This window comes from Globicephala melas, chromosome 11, assembly GCF_963455315.2.
Source record: "Globicephala melas chromosome 11, mGloMel1.2, whole genome shotgun sequence".
Lineage (NCBI taxonomy): Eukaryota > Metazoa > Chordata > Mammalia > Artiodactyla > Delphinidae > Globicephala > Globicephala melas.
Genome location: NC_083324.2, coordinates 65484909 through 65504100, shown reverse-complemented (window position 1 = coordinate 65504100; position 19192 = coordinate 65484909). Strand labels below are relative to the sequence as shown.

General features: G+C 46.1%; 1 protein-coding gene across 1 annotated transcript in view; it reads right to left on the bottom strand.

Annotated features, from left to right (window-relative positions):
* The window catches only part of PNPLA1 (patatin like phospholipase domain containing 1), a 43064-nt gene extending 24607 nt beyond the window's left edge, over positions 1-18457 (bottom strand). Inside the window, exon 1 of the mRNA XM_030870940.2 lies at positions 18238-18457. Within this exon, the coding sequence (XP_030726800.2) occupies positions 18238-18442 (205 nt within the window). The 5' untranslated portion in view covers positions 18443-18457. The remainder of the gene's footprint in view (positions 1-18237) is intronic.
* Positions 18458-19192: the final 735 nt, after the last annotated feature.

The following is a 19192-nucleotide window of genomic DNA, read 5'->3' as shown; positions in this document are numbered from 1 at the left end:
ACCATGTTCTTGGATTGGAAGAATCAACATTGTGAAAATGACTCTACTACCCAAAGCAATCTACAGATTCAATGCAATCCCTATCAAACTACCACTGGCATTTTTCACAGAACTAGAACAAAAAATTTCACAATTTGTATGGAAACATCAAAGACCCCGAATAGCCAAAGCAATCTTGAGAATGAAAAACGGAGCTGGAGGAATCAAGCTCCCTGACTTCAGACTATACTACAAAGCTACAGTAATCAAGACAGTGTGGTACTGGCACAAAAACAGAAAGATAGATCAATGGAACAGGGTAGAAAGCCCAGAGATAAGCCCATGCACATATGGTCACCTTATCTTTGATAAAGGAGGCAGGAATGTACAGTGGAGAAAGGACAGCCTCTTCAATAAGTGGTGCTGGGAAAACTGGACAGGTACATGTAAAAGTATGAGATTAGATCACTCCCTAACACCATACACAAAAATAAGCTCAAAATGGATTAAAGACCTAAATGTAAGGCCAGAAACTATCAAACTCTTAGAGGAAAACATAGGCAGAACACTCTATGACATAAATCACAACAAGATCCTTTTTGACCCACCTCCTAGAGATATGGAAATAAAAACAAAAATAAACAAATGGGACCTAATGAAACTGCAAAGCTTTTGCACAGCAAAGGAAACCATAAACAAGACCAAAAGACAGCCCTCAGAATGGGAGAAAATATTTGCAAAAGAAGCAACTGGCAAAGGATTAATCACCAAAATTTACAAGCAGCTCATGCAGCTCAATAACAAAAAAACAAACAACCCAATCCAAAAATGGGCAGAAGACCTAAATAGACATTTCTCCAAAGAAGATATACAGACTGCCAACAAACACATGAAAGAATGCTCAACATCATTAATCATTAGGGAAATGCAAATCAAAACTACAATGAGATATCATCTCCCACCAGTCAGAATGGCCATCATCAAAAAATCTAGAAACAATAAATGCTGGAGAGGGTGTGGAGAAAAGGGAACACTCTTGCACTGTTGGTGGGAATGTGAATTGGTACAGCCATTATGGAGAACAGTATGGAGGTTCCTTAAAAAACTACAAATAGAGCTACCATATGACCCAGCAATCCCACTACTGGGCATATACCCTGAGAAAACCATAATTCCAAAAGAGTCATGTACCAAAATGTTCATTGCAGCTCTATTTACAATAACCAGGAGATGGAAACAACCTAAGTGTCCATCATTGGATGAATGGATAAAGAAGATGTGGCACATATATACAATGGAATATTACTCAGCCATAAAAAGAAACGAAATTGAGCCATTTGTAATGAGGTGGATGGACCTAGAGTCTGTCATACAGAGTGAAGTAAGTCAGAAAGAGAAAGACAAATACTGTATGCTAACACATATATATGGAATTTAAGGAAAAAAATGTCATGAAGAACCTAGGGGTAAGACAGGAATAAAGACACAGACCTACTAGAGAATGGACTGGAGGATATTGAGAGGGGAAAGGGTAAGCTGTGACAAAGCGAGAGAGAGGCATGGACATATATACACTACCAAACGTAAGGTAGATAGCTAGTGGGAAGCAGCCACATAGCACAGGGAGATCAGCTCGGTGCTTTGTGACAGCCTGGAGGGGTGGGATAGGGAGGGTGGGAGGGAGGGAGACGCAAGAAGGAAGAGATATGGGAACATATGTATATGTATAACTGATTCACTTTGTTATAAAGCAGAAACTAACACACCATTGTAAAGCAATTATACTCCAATAAAGACGTTAAAAAAAAAAAAAGAAATCACAAGTGAAAACCTAATGTGTATTACAAAACAACTAAAAACAGGGCTGTTCTGGGTTGAAGGGAAGTGGGATCTCAGGCCCAATCGCCCCAGCCAACCCTAGGAAAGTAGGCCCTGAAAGCGCAGCCCTGAAACTCCTAAGGATCTAGGAGCCTAGGTCAAAAATACTAAACCAGACTAATTCTCTCATTTTACAGGTAAGAAACCCAGCTCAGGATAAAGGTTGAGCTCAATAAATATGGCTGAATGGGTGACTGCCTAGCTGGCTAAATGGAGAAATGAATAAAGGCCGGATATACCCTAGGTCATGCTCTCTATGGTAGCAGAAACTGGAACTAGAATATATGACAAAACTCACATTTTCCTTCTCTGTTCTGAATGCATTATTGGCTTTAGCCAAAAGCAAAACAACTCTGACTTAGTAAGGACTTAAAAAACCAAAAAGAAAAAAACAAAACTTCTTATGGATAATAACAATATTCCAGAGAGACCTTTTTCTAACCATAAGAGTTTACCAAAAAATTGGTGTAAAACGTTCAAATCATCTTACATCAGGTTGCCATGGAAACAGCAGTGCCTGCCACTGGTTCCTCACCTGGATTCCTGTCAAGGTGCCCTCGGAACTTTTTCTCAGGGCCTGGGGCCTCACTCAGCCCCCATGTGCCTCTCCCCCAGAATCTAGACACAATCTCCACAACTTTCCACTGAAGGATCTACTGATTACCTTGAGATGAAAGAGGCAGAGAGAATGTACCTAGAAAGTTCTCTGGAACCTCACAAAGTTCTCAGGACCATTGCCCCTGCTCTTCTCTCTCTGTTTTCTTTGGTGGACCCAGAAGTCCATTCGGGATTCTGCTCCAAGGTATAAACCAATACTGCGCGCCTCCAGGCTGTAACCTGTCCTACCCTACAGACTCTCCCTGAACTACTGAGGGGACACTGGGATAATGCAAATGTTGTGAACTAGTCACCCTACAGTCTTAGTGTATATGTGTGTGTGTGTTTGTGTGTATGTGGTCAGGGGACCTCCAGGTGAGCCTCTGCTATAAAGAGAAAAGACCATCTCAGAGCATCTCCTCATTTGAGATTTGCCCAAATTAATGCACCACTACAGAGGAATGCCCATGCCTCCCTCTTTCAGAACCACTGAGAGTTGAAGTTCATTTCTGCTGACTGGCAGTATTCACTGCCCCAGCTGTCCAAGACTTCAGTTGGAGGGGTCTGTTACCTACCTACCTACCTACATAGACCTCCGCCTATGTTACATGAGTCTTGAAGTTCTCATGGAACCACAGGTTTTGGTCCCACCAGCTGTTTACTGCTCTTACTGGCTACCACTCTTTGGTACCTCCTTGGTGCCAGGTGCTGTGCCAGGTTCTGAGGCCTCATAGTTTCATGTAATCTTCATGACACCCCTTTGAGGTAGGTACTGTGGCTATCTCCTCTTTACAGATGAGGAAACAGAAGCTCAGCCAGTAGCTTGGCTACGGTCACACACTGGAAAACAGCAGAGCTAGGCCTCCAACCCCTGAGGGCCCCAAAGCCAGTGTTCTTTCCACCACAGCTCACTGCCTCCACCAGGGACACGCCCTTCAACTTCAGAGCCTCCAGTTCCCACAGTGAGGTAGGGGGAGCAGGGTGGCTCTGCAAAGGCTCTTGGGATCTGCCTTTCTAGGATTTAGTTTAGGCATATCTCCTAAGGGCTCAGATGTCCCTGGGAGACAGGAAGACTCTCTTTAGAGCAACAGAACTCAAATCACATCTTCAAACATATGCTCCTCTGTCTGCACACCCAGAGACCCGTCCCAAGCCAGGCCAATCTCTTCTCTCATCAGTATACACAAAGTGCACAATCCTGCTTTTCTTCCTGCTACACAACTTCTATTTACTTATTTATTTTTTACTATCTATGCAGACTTCACCATAAAGCCCAGCTTAAGATCTGGGCTTTCTCCTTAAAGCCTTCCCTGATCACCCTTGCTGTTAGCTCTCTCTTTCCCCGTACCATCTGCACCATTTATCTCAGGCTGCCTTCAGTGGTTTGTCCTGTCTCTCTGGCTAGCGCATTCCTTGAGGACAGGACCTGCATCAAGAACACCCTTCTCCTGGGACTTTCCTGGCAGTCCAGTAGTTAAGACTCCGTGTTTCCACTGCAGGGGGAATGGGTTCGATCCCTGGTCGGGGAACTAAGATGCCTCGAGGGGTGGCCAAACCTAGCTCTGTGTTGAACACTTAGTAGGTATTCAAGAATAAATTAAAGAACTATTTAATGTTCCATATTTCTGTTTTGCTCCTGTCATATCCCCAGCACTTAATTCAGTACCTGGCACACTGTAGGGACTTAATAAATGTTTGCTGAATAAATTAATAATGAATGGTAAAGAATGAATGAACTGAAGGAGGAGATCAAAGAGTATCTTCTCTATTGGACTGCTGGGACTCTTCTCAGCTGGTGGTCAGGAAGGTGGAATTCTTCAGGGACTCAGCCGGACTTGGGGCTTGACCGAGCAGTTTGCTCTGTCAAGCCTGGTCCTAACTCTTGCCCCCCATTAATGGACACGAGACCCTGAGCCGGGGCTGAAGAGGAGCTTTTTCTTTACATGTTGATCTCAGGAGGACAGAGGTGAGTTACCCTCAGGATTGGTGAGTCAACTCCTAATTCAAATGAGAGTCAAACCAGCCTGGAGATTTGTTTATCATTTGTCTGCTTCTTTTCCCTGTAGAATTAGAAATGGAATTAGAATTTGATCCCAAAGAGAAGCAAAGAAAACATCGCTATTTTAATACTCTAAGTGAGCTGGACTAAAAATGGATCCACCAAATGTAGTGTGGGATGCTGGATTGGATCCTGGGACAGAAAAAGGACATCAGTAGAAAAATTGGTGAAACCTATAGTTAATACTAAGGTACCAATATTAATGTCTGAAGGTTGGCAAATGTACTGTGGTTATATACGATGGTAACATTAGGGGAAACTGGGTGAAGGATGTATGGAGCTATCTGTATTATCTCAGCAACTTTTCTGTAAATCTATCATTATTCCAGAATAACAAGTTAATTATTATGAAAGTAAGAAAAAAAAAAAAAAGAAAGAAAGAAAAAACAGGCAATTCCCTGGCAGTCCAGTGGTTAGGACTCCGTGCTTCCACTGCACGGGGCACAGGTTTGATCCCTGGTCGGGGAACTAGGATCCCATATGCCATGTGGCCAAAAAAGAAAAGTGAAAAAAAAACATAGATCGACCAAGGCTGTTAGACACTCGGCAGGGGCTCAGTTAACACATACTGCTTTAAGAGGAATGAATCAACATAGGTCACCTGCATGACTTGCTTTCCAAATAGTTAGATGTTTCTAATGTGTAACCAACACATTCAGAGTATCACCCGATTTTCCATTCAGTTGTCTTCTACTTGAGTCCAAAGAATCATTTGGGTAAAATAAATTTTTATCCATTTGGTTTCAGAGGTTAAACATGTAAAACACAAGTTACTTTCAGTGAACTGAAAGATACTGATTCCATCACAGTAGTAGGAGGTACAGCCACCACCACCCAGCAATGTCATTTCTGTACATTTTACGAAAAGTTTTTTTTTTTTTTTTGCATACATCATGTCATTTGATCTCACTTTCTTAACCAATGTGCAAATGATTGCTTGGCCCATGGAGTCTGGTAGGAAAGCTGGGGTGTTGCTTGCAAAGCAATTCTGAAATCATGATTAGAGAGGATATAGAAATGTAGAAATTAAGAAAGATTCCAGTCTTGGCTCATCGTGTTAGCTAATCTCTCCGAACACCTGTTTCCCACTTTGTAAAAGAGGTATAAATAGAGTATCTAATTGATAGAATTGTGAGAAGATAAAAGTAAATGGTTTATGCAAAGCTTTGGGCATAGTACCTGGCACATTTCAAGTGCCTGATAAATAGCATTATTAGTGTGACACTAAGATGTGAATCAGAGCAGAGTTCATTCTACAGAAAACGCTGTCATCTCAGGCAGATAAAGAAGTCCGGGAATGATTTTTGATGAGGACATTTTGATTCTGAAAGTGCACCTAGCAGCCTGCCCTGAACTTCAGGTTATGTCTGGGCAACACACACGCGCGTGCGCACGCGCCTGCAACAGGAAAAAACTGGTGGTTCTACTCATGTCTTAAAGAACTTTGGAGAGACTTCTAGCTCAGGTAATAGAGTGTTAAGCTAAAAAGGAACTTCTCCAGCTTTAGGAACATCATCATCAACAACAACAACCCGAACAAAGAGCACGATATAAAATAAAATCATGAGACATGGTTGACTTCACAGAAAGAAAGAGCAGAAATGAAGAAGGAACTGAAAGCCAGTGCCATGAGAGAGAAAGCTGATGCTGTGATTATTAGACCAGAAACTGGCAGCCACAGGGCCTGTCATTCTGGGCTGTGTGAGGGGCAGTTGAACTGAGATGCTGCTTAAAGCTGGGACCCTCCAACAGCTGCTGGGCCAATGAAACGTGCCAATGGCTTGTCTCTGAGCAGGGCTCTGGGTGAAACAACACAAAGTCTCCCATAAAAATGCAAAGTCCCAAGCCTGTATCATCTGTGGTTTAGAGCTTGAACTGACACAACCTACAGGGTGATTACCATGAAAATTGGTCCTGAGTTGCTGATAACCCTGGGTGCCTGGCCAGGGCCAAAGCAAACCAGCTCAGATGGTCCTTCCACCGCCGAAGCCACACAGAATTCCCATAGAAAAACCAAGTCCTTGTGCAGATGAGCTCACAATTAAAGTATTAAAAAATATTAACCAGGGCTTCCCTGGTGGCGCAGTGGTTGAGAGTCCACCTGCCGATGCAGGGGACGCGGGTTCGTGCCCCGGTCCGGGAAGATCCCACATGCCGTGGAGCGGCTGGGCCCGTGAGCCATGGCTGCTGAGCCTGCGCGTCCGGAGCCTGTGCTCCGCAACGGGAGAGGCCACAACAGTGAGAGGCCCGCGTACCACAAAAAAAAAAAAAAAAAATTAACCAGACCAGGTTGGAGCCCAGTAATCTGTTTTAATAAGTTTAATGACTTCTCTAGGATGTCCTTCAGTTAAGTTTGAAAACTGCTGCATTACCTATGCTTTTCTATTTCAAGATCATTTTCTTTTCACTTGTTGATCCATTTATTCAACATTCACTCATCAAAGATATTTTGTGATGAATATTTGCTAGGCACTCTGCCAGGCACATCCATGACTTCTTTTGTCCCTCACCGTAACGTCCAAGGGATATGTCCCCACTCCCAAATTACAGATAGGAAAACTGAGGGGGAGGCAGGTCACTGGTGGGCGGAGGAGCCACAGTGATTAGTGGCAGAGCTGGAACACCAGCCCAGTCCCCCTCCTTCCTGGGATATGAGTTCTCCATCAACCCTGGGGTGTCTTGTCCCTCAACTGAGTGACAAAGACAGGCACATGGGTGACTGAGGAAAGAAGTCACCAAAGTCAAGGTTCTCACAAGAGGCAGTGTTGTCCTCCCAGCATCCGCCCCTGAGGCCCCAGTGGGTCCACTACCCAGAACACACCTGAGCCACCTGCCAATGACAATAACTTCAGCCACACTTGGCTCCGGGGCCTCAGGAGGGGTGGCAGGAGCTGCCCAAGGCAGCACTGGACCAGGCATGGGAGGCAGACCAAAACAGTCGTGCCGGGTCCGGCTGTGCCCACATTTGTGGGGTGGGCGCCCCCACTTGTCGTCTGGCCCGCTCAGGTGCTTTGCAAGGTCCTTTTGGAACTCACTTCCTGCCCGGAAAGACAGCTTGTCTTCCTTCTGAAAATGCAAGCACATCTGTGTGCAGGGCTGTTGCACCCGCTGAGCTCACAGCCTGGAACACTCTCCTCTCAGAGTGCGTGGCCCTCCCACCCTTCCATCCGCCTCAGAGTGGGCCTCGCCACCCAGCCCACCTGAAATTTTGCCCTTTGATCATTCATCACACCCTTCGCCTGCTTTATTTTCTTCTTTGAGCGTGCATACTGATATTTTTCTGCATGTTTAGTTATTTATGGCTTGATTTCAAGAAAAGAGTGTCAGCTTCATGAGGGCAGACTGTTTTGTTCACTGCTAGATCCCTAGGACCTAGAATGAGTGACTGGACAAATGGTCTATTTTATCATTGTAAATTCAGCCAGAATCCGGTCCTCAACTTCTCTGTCTTCACACTAAGTAGATTAGACTCAAACAGTGGCTTTCAAACTTAAAAAGAAAAAAAATAAAATCATTGGAGATCAGGAGAGGCACAGAAAAAAAAAATCATTGGAACACTTCCTTTAAGAGAAATTTTATAAAGAGTGGACAATAGCAGGGTTGTACTCGTTGAAGCTGGGGTAAGGGTCCAGGACTTCAATGTGTGTCCTTTCCCTGCTCCCCTGTTCCAGGCTTCCTAACCCCACCTTGGCCCCCATGGAACCCTGGGGTTCCTCAGAACACAGTTTGGAAACCACTGGCCTAAGTGAGGTCCACTTCCAACCAGTCACTTCCTCTTCCAAAGTCTAAACACAGTCATCCATAAAGTGGAGGAGTTGGACTCGCTGACCTTCCTTCTATGACATTCTAGTATTACTCGTCATATCAGGTAAACCCCAAAGTAAAAACTGCAAAGACACATTCAGTGTCACACTTGCCAATGGCCAGCAATTGTCAGGAGTCTATCAGGCAGTTCTTGTTGGACCAGAAGTTTGTGGGAGCCACGGAACCTGTAAGCTGTTAGATTGCTCAACCAATCTAGATGATGGGATGAGACACAGCATCTGAAACAATTAAGACAGGATACTGTCAAGTGCTAGAGTAGGTGGACAGATTCTATAGGTAAACTCGAAATCATGGAAAGAGATCCAGTGGGGTAAAATGGGAGGATATGTCGGGAAGAGGTGTTATCTCTGGAGAGAAAAACAGAAGGTCATTCTAGGTAGGGGACACAGCAGGTGCTGTGAGGCACTGCCCAGGACCCCTAGCAAGACTGGAGCACTCACATGCCAGCCGCCAGGAAGGCAGTCTGCTGATGGTTCAGAGCTGAGCCCTTTCCCAGCCAACACACTGGACTTGACCTGGTGGTTATGGAGTCAAGGTCTGGGTCCCAAGCAGGGAAAGAGTTTTTCCATCATCATCATATATCCAATTACAGCTATTGTGACAATGACTGCTAATTGTCCCCAGTATCTATTCTCCCCTTCTTCCTTAGCAGTTGAACCTCCAATTTTTAGCTGGACACATGGCCTCCCACAATAAAGTCTACATTTCCCAGCCTCCCTTGCAGTCAGGTGTGGTCATGTATCTAAGTTCTGATCCATAGGATGTGAGGTGACGTGATGTGTGTCACCTTCAGGGTCTGCCCTTAGAGGGAAGAAGTGTGCCCCCCTTTTCCTTCCCCAACTAGCTGCAATGCAGACATGGTGGGGAGCCCTCTTGGGCTGTGACCAACATGATGGAAGGAACCTGGGTCCTAATTCTGTGGAGCCACCACACCAGGCTTGGAGGGCTGGAGTGCAAAGGCCACATGAGCGAGCAATGCTCTCGGGTCTTGCTGAGTCACTGCTATCCCAACCAGTGCAACTGCAGTATCAATCCGAGTTTGCAAAGCTTGTTCCCAGGGACCACTGCCGACCCCACTGCTGACCCCAGAGCCAGCTGTCGGGAGGGCTCAGCAGGCATTATTCCCTCCCACTGCTCAGTAGCTGAGCTGAGGCTCAGGGTGGCCTGTCCAAGGCCACTCACTGCTGAATGGATTCCTGGGGCAAGAGGAAAGGGAAGGTGGACAGAGTTTGGACATTGGGGTCAGACCAACTTTGGTTAGAAGACCACCTCCCTGCTTACTAAACCCTACTCTGAAAGACCATGCGAAAATAATGTGTGTGGCAAGCTAGGCTCACAATCTGACTGTAGACACTTTTGCTCTCAGAATGCAGAGAGCCTGCTTCCTAGACAAGTGCTCTTTCCCAGGGGGATCCTGGTCTCTGAGTCAAATGCTCTCCGAGAGCGAGCTGTGGGAGCACCAAGGACTTAGTGCCTGACGGGAGTGACGAGAGACTCTCAGAGGAGGTGACATCTGCGGTGGGCCTTGGAGGATGGGGAGATGCAACACAGGGAGAGAAGAAAGGGGATGGCATCCCAGGGAGAGGGAACAGCGTGAGCAAAGGCACAGAGATATGACACACCCTGAGACTATCCTGGACATGAAGAGCTCTCAATCCCAGTCCTCATCATCAGGCCCACCCTTTTAATACTTTATTTAGCAGTTTGGGAGTTTGGTGGGTTGGCTTTTTTGAGCAGGCAGCATAAGAGGTATTGGAAAACAATTAATTTTAGAGGCCAAAACAAAGTCACCTGATGAGCTCAGCTAAAAGTCAGCTCAGTCCCCTGTCCCACCCGCACTCAGCAGGGGAACAGCCACCGAGGCTGGTACTTCCCAGCACCATTCTGTGCCGTGAGACCAACCAGCCTCACCCTCCTGGGCTTCTCCTCAGGCTCACAGTCCTTATCTGCAGAGATACATGTTGCAAAATGTTCCCGCAAGAAAACAAAGCCTACATGCAACTTCTATGCAGCTTTAAAATTATTTCAAAATAATATAAAAAAACAAAACAAAGCAGGGTTGTGAGTATACAGATGAAACCTAGTTGGTAAGTGTTAAAGTTAGATGATGCGTTCTTGAGGATTCATTAGAATAATAGATTCATTATATTATTCTCTCCAAGATGTTTGAAATTTTTCCGTTTTCAAAAGTTATTTAAGGACATCCCTGGTGGTCCAGTGGTTAGAACTCTGCGCTTCCACTGCAGGGGGCGTGGATTCAATCCCTGGTTGGGGAACTAATATCTCGCAGGCTGCGTGGTGTGGCCAAAAAAAAAAAAAAGTTATTTAAAAGTTTTTAAAATGTACATGAATGTTCATAATGACATTATTTATAATAGCCCAAAGTAAAAACAACCCAAATGTACATTCCCTGATGAATGGATTTTAAAAATGTATTATACCCACACAAGGTAATATTATTCGACAATAAAAAGGAGTGAAGTACTGACCCATGCTACAACGGATGAGTTTAGAAAATATTATGCTAGGTGAAAGAAGCCAGACACAAAAGGACAAATATTGTATGATTCCATGTATATTAACTGTCCAGAATAGGCAAATCTATAGAGACACAAAGTAGATTAATGGCTGTCAGGCGCTTGAATGGCGGTATTGAAAGTTAACAGCTAAGGGGTATGGGGTTTCTTCGGGGGGATAATTAAAATGTTGTATAACTGATTGTGATGTTGGATGCACAACTTTGTGAATATACTAAAAGCCATAGAAAAAGAAAAACAGCCAGTAGAAGCTCTGAGCCATGGGTCTCCACAGGCTTCTCAGAAAAGCAGACTGGATGTGGACTTGGGCTAAGGGCAAGGGATGGACCAGCCCCTGAACCAAGGTTCGTCTTCCTCATCTGTGACCCAGCCAGAGGAATTCACAGAATCTAGTCCAGTCTAAAGCCACTGTAGGAAAACTGTTTCTCTCTATCCTGGAAAAATACATATCCCACTAATAATCAGATACGGAATTTTCATTAGTCCAGGACTATGGTGGGCATTTTAAAGATTTCCATAAGCAATGCCTGACCCGTTTCCACTGCCTGGTCATACAGTCCTGGCGTCTCAGGAAGGTAGCACATCTTAGTTTTGCAAAGTGCACTGGGGCTTAACTGTGGCTGCACACCGGGATCACCTGGGAGTTGAATAAACACTGGTGCCGGGTTCCATCCCCAGAGATCCTGATTTAATTAGTTTGGGGGAGGAGCTTGGGCAGTGGACGTTTTAAAAGCTCCCAGGTGATTCAAACGTGCAAGATTGAGAACCATTGACTAAGTGAAGAATTCTTCAATGACTAGAAGAAAATATCAAAATTGTAGCATAGAGTATGGTAAAGTTTCTATCATGAAACTTCTCTTTTAGATTTATGTTCACCCTGGATCTCAATACAAAAAATACTTCTCACTGTAGGTTTCAGTCTGGGAGGCTGGAGACCTCAGGTTGACAGGTCCTGTCAGTCACCGAGCTAAATGAAGGGGATTCACCAGTAGCAATCAGGTGTTTCCCAGTCTCTCCATGGGCCTCTCGGAGGGCAGGTGCTCCCCTGCTTCTAAAATAGCCCTTTCCCACTTTGGACAACGCTTGCCGAGTCAAAAGCTGCCTTTCTGAAACTTTCGCGTCAACCCCTGACACCAGGGGACCTGCACTCTTCACCACTCCCTGGAGGCATCACATTTCCCCACCACATGACTTTGTCCTGTCGTTATGCAGCGTCCTGGCTAGAAGCTGAGGCTCCCGTTCAAACTGTCTCTACCCGTCAAATTTCTATTCACCTTTCAAGCACTAGCTCAAATGTCACTTCCATGAGGCCTTCCACGATGGGAGCTGTCTGCTCCCTCCACCTGCACTCCTCTGCCTTTTAATTTTCTAACATTCAGTTGGAACTCTTTGTATTGTAACGACTTGGTTACTACCTTGGGGTTTGAGTAGACTGTAAGCTTGTTGAGGGCATGGGTGGAGTTTCAGCTTGTATTATATCTCTGTATCCTCTGCAGCACCCAGTATATGCTCAAAGAACACTCGTTGAATGAATGAATGAATGAATAATTGGCTTGCCGTGAAGTTTTTATAGGGGGGAAGGTGCCAAGTAGTAGCTTAAGTGGGGATGGGGTTTTAAGTCCACCGAATGCCCATTCTCTGGTAAGACAAAATTATCTTTCAAAGTTATGCAAATGCAGTTTTGAGGCAAGTTCCTAGCCCCAAATTGGAAATCATGAATCTCTGCGCTGGTTGTCAAGGAGACCATCTCTCCTCAGCTGAATAAATGAGTGAACAAACATTCATTCTCTAACACATCTTTAATGAAAACCAGGCACTGGGTTAAGTGTTTTATAAACATTTTCACATGCCCCCAAATTGGCCCTATCACAGAACTAAGGCACATATGGCCAGAAGATGGACCCACTGCTGTCTAAGCTTCCACAGAACAAAACACAATCTCAGGACAGAAAGCCCAGACTGGGAACAAGAGGAGGGGGCATGGCCTGGAGGAGAGTGGCCTGCGGGCCACATGTTGAAGAATTTTTTTTTAATTTATTAATTTATTTATTTTTGTCTGCATTGGGTCTTCGTTGCTGCGCTCGGGCTTTCTCTAGTTGCGGCGAGCAGGGGCTACTCTTCGTTGCAGTGCGCAGGCTTCTCATTGCGGTGGCTTCTTTTGTTGTGGAGCATGGGCTTTAAGCATGCAGGCTTCAGTAGCTGTGGCACGAGGGCTCAGTAGTTGTGGCGCACGGGCTTATTTGCTCCGCAGCATGTGGGATCTTCCCGGGCCAGGGCTCGAACCCATGTACCCGGCATTAGCAGGCGGATTCTTAACCACGGCACCACCAGGGAAGCTCAAGAATTTTTTTTTAAAGAGACAAACCTCTAGTTATATGCAGATAGTATGATTGTTTACACATAAAGTATGAGATAATCTACCAAGAAACTTTTAGAACTATTAAGAATGTTCATGAGGTTGCTCAAAACAATATCATTTAGCAAAAACCATCCACATCCCCTTATGTCAGCAATAGTCAATTACATTAGAAAATGCCATAGAAAAAGACATCCCGGGACTTCCCTGGTGGCGCCATGCAGGGGACAAGGGTTCGATCCCTGGTCTGGGAAGATCCCACATGCCGTGGAGCAACTAAGGTCGTGCGCCACAACTACTGAGCCCACGTGCCACAACTACTGAAGCCTGCACGCCTAGAGCCCATGCTCCACGAGAGGAGCCACTGCAATGAAGAGAAGCCCCCGCTCGCCACTACTAGAGAAAGCGCGCGTGCAGCAACGAAGACCCAACGTAGCCAAAAAAAAAAAAGAAAAAAGAAATCCCATTCCTCATAGCAACAAAAACTAATAAATCTAAGAAAAGACACACAAGATCTTTACTGAAGGGCAAAAAAAAAAAAAAAAAAAAAAGGCCAGAAGAAATAGAGAGATAGATAGACTATATTATAAATGGGAAGATATAATTTAATCAAAATTCTAATAGAGCTTTTCACATGGGGGAAAAAGAGGGTTAAGAATGATAGTCAATATTTGAAGAAGAAACTGAAAAAGGAGGAGATGACTGCCATATATGATGTACCCCTTATTATAAGCCTATAGTGATCAAAACAGTGTGATTTGGTGCAGAAATAGACAAATTCACCAAAAGAAGAGAAGAGAGACTCCGGAGACAGACTCTTGGGATTCTAGGAACTTGAATAAGCCAGAGGCAACATTTCAAACAAGTGTGGAAAGGGCTGCCTATAAATAGTGTGGGGTAATTCGTTATCACAATTAAAAACTTCTATTTCTACCTCAAACTAGCCACAAAATAAATTTCAGATGGATGAACTTAAATATGAAAAGGCAAAACTTTAAAACTTTTGAAAGAAAATATAGAAGAAGTCATTGTAACAAAGAAAGATTTTAAAAAACACAAATTGTAAGTGGAAAAGATTTATTGATACACCGGACTGCATCAAAATTGAAATTTTATGAATAACAACAGACATGGTCAAATAAAAAGGCAAGTCATGGAATGGGATAAGATAGCTGCAATGTCCATAACTGACAAATGACTCATGTACAGACTATATAAAGAACATCTACAAGTTGAAGAGAAAAGGATAATGGTAGAAAAAACAGGAAAAGGTCATGAGCAGGTAAGTTACAGAAGAGGAAACACAAGTGGTAGGTAAATACATAGAGATGCTTAATATCACTAATTATCAGGAGGTACAGATTAAATAACAAAATAAAGTGAGATATAATTTCACATTGATCAGATTGACTTAAAACTCTGTGGTCTTGGGAGTTCCCCAGTGGCCTAGTGGTTAGGATTCTGGGCTTTCACTGCCATGGCCTGGGCTTAATCCCTTGCTGGGGTACTGAGATCCTGTAAGCTGCGCAGCACGGCCAAAAAAAACAAAAACAAAAAAACTCTGCAGTCTGATAGTACCAAGGTTGATGACATTGTGGGGAAATTAGAACTCATATATGCTGCTAGTGGTTAAATTGGTACAACCACTTTGGAGAGTAATTTAGCCAAGTCTGGTTAATTTCATGTGACGTGTACCCTAGGGAAACATTCCATGTGGGCCTGGGAGACACAAACAAGGATACCCTTTGCAGTGTTGTTTATAACAACAAAAACTTGGCCGTGTCCATCAACAGAATGACTAAATCAACCGTGATACAGTCTTGATGAAATAAACACTGAAAGAGGTAAAAGAGGTAAAGAGGATTGAAGGAAGTCAGGAGACCAAGTCCTGGTTCTTGTTCTGCTTCTAACTGATGACAGGATGTTATACAAGTCACGTGTCCCTCTTCATTGAATGCTCTCCCCAGATATTCTTGTGGCTCACTTCCTCCCCTCCTTCAGGTCTGTGTGCAAATTCCACCTGCTCAGAGAAGCTTCCCTGACCCTGGTATCCATACAACTAGCGTCCATGCCCCCTGACACTGCTTTGTCAAGAAGCAGAGTGGCTTAAAGGCCGGGCTAGGTTCAAACACCAGCTTTACCAAGTACTGTTTGTATCACCTTAGGCAAGTTATTTAAGCTTTCTGTGACTCAGTTTCCTCCTCTGTAAATGGAGATAATAATAGTTTTCACCTCAGAGGGTTGTTGTGAGGACTGAATGAATTAATACACCGAAGAGTTAGAACAGTGCCTGATACAGAGAAAGTGCTGGTTAGTAGTAAATTGCATGGCAGTTAAAAGGAATGAAGTACACTGGAGTGACGTGGATCAATCTATAAACATGCTGCTGAGTGAAAAGAGCAAGTCCCACACACATGTCACCCTTCCCTCCCAATTGCACGCATGTGGCCCAGCACATGGACCAGCCCTTGGTTACATGGCCATCAGGTGTCCTTCTCATGGGTCTGAGCTCCTCTCTCCTGCTGTCCACATCGGTCACAGCCTGGCCAAGTCAGTTTTGGGCAGTATTTATTGAATCGATTGACTTGAATTAATTCTGAAAGTCCTCGAATGCCTGAGGATTAAGACGATGGTGTATTTTAAGAAGTTGAACTAAAGACATGAGGAGGGTGGCAGCGATGGAGCAGGTGAGCAACACAGGTATCCGGAAAGAGAGAGACTCCCAGAGGCAGGTGTCTCCAAGGGTAGAGTTCTGTGACTCCAGGACCAGGGAGTGGGGTCCATGGTGTGACTGAAACATTAACTGCTGCATTCACAGATGTCTTGGCAAAAAAAAAAAAAAAGATCTAGAAGGATCCAAGCAGAGCCCTTCCACTGCTACAAGAGGGAAAGTGGGATTGGGGACAAGGAAGAGGTGAGTAGAGGCTTTTTTAAAAAACTCTAGGGGCTTCCCTGGTGGCGCAGTGGTTGAGAGTCTGCCTGCCGATGCAGGGGACACGGGTTCATTCCCTGGTCTGGGAAGATCCCACATGCCGCAGAGTGGCTGGGCCCGTGAGCCATGGCCGCTGGGCCTGAGCATCCGGAGCCTGTGCTCTGCAATGGGAGAGGCCACAACAGTGAGAGGCCCTCATACCGCAAAAAAAAAAAAAAAAAAAAAAACTCTAGATACTTCTGCATTGTTTGAGAATTCTGTACAGTAAGAAAGAATTTGTTACTTGTGAATTATTAGAAAAAAAAATATCTTGCACAAAAGAGGTACTCAGGGAATGGGCATTACAATTATTCTTTAAAACAGAGACAAAGACTTCCCACCCAGCGCAGATCCCCAGGCAGGAAGGGGCCCTGCTCGCACCCTTCTTCACACACTGCAGCTGGCCCTTCAGCAAGTCTCACTGGCTCTACCTTCAAAGTGTATCCTAAATCCAACCGCCTCTCACCACCCTCACTGCCCAGGCACCTGCCCTGCCCATCCCTCGTCTCAACCTACAACCTTCCCCTACTGCTCTCCTTGTTTCTCCCTTGTCTCCTCCATCTCACTACTCCCGGTGGGCCGGGGTTCCTTAAAAACCCAAACCAGGCAGTTGACATGTACCAAGTGCTTGCCATGTGCCAGGCACTGTGATAAGCAGTTCACTCACTTGCTCCATTAACCCTTTAACAACCCCGGGAATGAGATACTAGTAGAATCTCAGCTGGAGAGATGCAGAAGCTGAGGCATCCAGTAATTTGCGCCAGGTCCACATCATGAAGGGCCAGCACCGAGATCCAATCCCTGTGGATCACGTGCTCTTAGCTGCCTCCCCACTTTGCCTCCCTCCCAGCAGCCTGTGCTCCCCACTCTTCCAGAGTGAAATCAGAGCTCATACTCCGGCTACGAGGCCCCACATGACCTAGCCCCTGCCTGCCCCTCCAGCCTTATCCACCACCTCCCTCCTCGTCATCTACCACTCCTCAACCCCACAGGCTCTCCAGCTGGTCCTCCACCTAGAACAGTCTTTCCTTACTGATCTTCTAATGGCTTGTTCTCTCGTTTCACTCAGGTCTCTGCTTGAATGTCACCTCCTCCCAAATGGCCTCCCTGACCCCCTTTCTAAAATAGTCCTCACTTTATTCTCTGACCCTTTTCTGCTGTAATTTTATTCATAGATCTTATCACTTCCTGATATGACATCATGAGACTACTTTTTGGATGCTTATTATGTGTCTCCTCTCTCTAGAATTTCTGTTCCATGAGGGCAGGGACTTTGTCCCCAGTGCCTGGAACAGAGGCTGGCACAGAATGGTAGTGCAGCCAATGAATAAATGCTCACCCCCTCCCCAAGCCAAGGCAGCCCAGGGCTGCCCTGGGACCAGGTCTGGGCCTGCTGTGTGGGGCTGCTTGGAATGTGCCCACTCCCCTTACACGGGATGGTGCTTCTGCCTCTGGGTGTGTGGTCCCATCCTTCCCTCTGGGCCCCCTGGACTAGTGGGGCAGGAGGCAAAGTGAGATCTCCCATATTCCTTCCCAGTTTCCCTCCTCCGCTGGCCCCTCTGGCCATCCCTCCAGTCCCAGGGCTTGCACCTCTAGCCACCTGGAAGCTGGTCTGACGAATCCATCCCCACCAAGATGATGAACATGCCAGTTTGTCCTTTGCAAGGATATTTGCATTTTAAACGAGGCCATGCAGGAGCAGCTCTTCACCCTAATGTATGACTGTGTCATGGAATAACTTCCCAGCCCAGGATGTTTGAGAGAGATACCGCTTTTCCCTCTCCCAGACCTTGGGGGAAAGGGCATGGCAGGTAAGGGTGTTGAGGGAGAGGGAGAAACGGTTCCAAGCTTATCCAGTGGGTCAGAGACTGGGACCCAGCAGACCCCAACCTCAAATGCTGTCCCACTTGACCCACCTTTCCTGCCACTCAGAAGGCCTGACTTTGCTCCCCAAAACACCCCCAAGCCATCCTCAGGCTCTGCTTTGTGGAATCCCTCCAGAGGCTCCCCAGGGAACCTAGAACAAAGACCTTACCCATTTCAATCCCACAGACGGCCAAGGCTGCAATCACTGCACCTGCCGACGTCCCAGCAAAGCGATGGGCCGTTTCCAGCAGCCGGGGAGCCAGGTCCCGAAAGGCGTCCACCACCCCGGCCTGGTAGAAGGAGAGGAATCCACTGCCCGAGAAGGAGATGGAATGAGGGGTATCTGGGTCCCCCTTGAACACCTGTTCTTCCATCTCCCCAGCCTGGGGCCTCCCGGGGTGCTGGCCTGCCCAAGCGCGGGCCGCCCTCCTGTCGGAACTCGCTGCCAAGCCTCCCTGCCAGCCCGGAGCCTGGAATGTGGCCGTCTCTTCCCAGGCGGTTGGGACACCCATGGGTGGCTCAGGCAGCAGCTGCCTGGGCCTGTTGAGCTCCGTCAGTAGTCATCCCCAAAGCCTGGTAAAGGGCCCAGGCCCAGGACGAGGTGCAGGAAGCGCTGATGGGTGAGCAGCGCCCTGGCCCTGCATGTGCGCTGCTCAACCTTCAGCCCTGAAGGGTTTACTCATCTGGTTGCAAAACCTCCAACGATGGTTATGGGATGGCGCCTTCCTCCCCAGCACACTGCAGTAAAGGAACTGACCTCCCACCAGGAGGACGGTATCCCCTTCCCGCAGGGGCAGGGATGCCAAGTTGGCTCTGGTTTCAGAGGGAAACACGGCTCACAGCACCCATGCCTCCACAGCGATGCCCTTCCCTGGGATCCTTCTCCAGGCTTTGTGTGATGTGTTACACAATTATTTTTATTTGTTCTTCTTACATAAGTGCCCCTTTGCTTATTCACTTTTTTATTCACATGTTAGGACTGGCCACCAGCAAAGTTGTAAAGAAAAGAGTTTTGGCTTCAGGGGCACCACCCACCACCGCCTCTCCAGCTCCCACCTTCTTTTCTCCTTGGCCCTTTACTGACACACTAACTCTTAGTCAGTGCCCTCTCTCCAAGTCCTGAA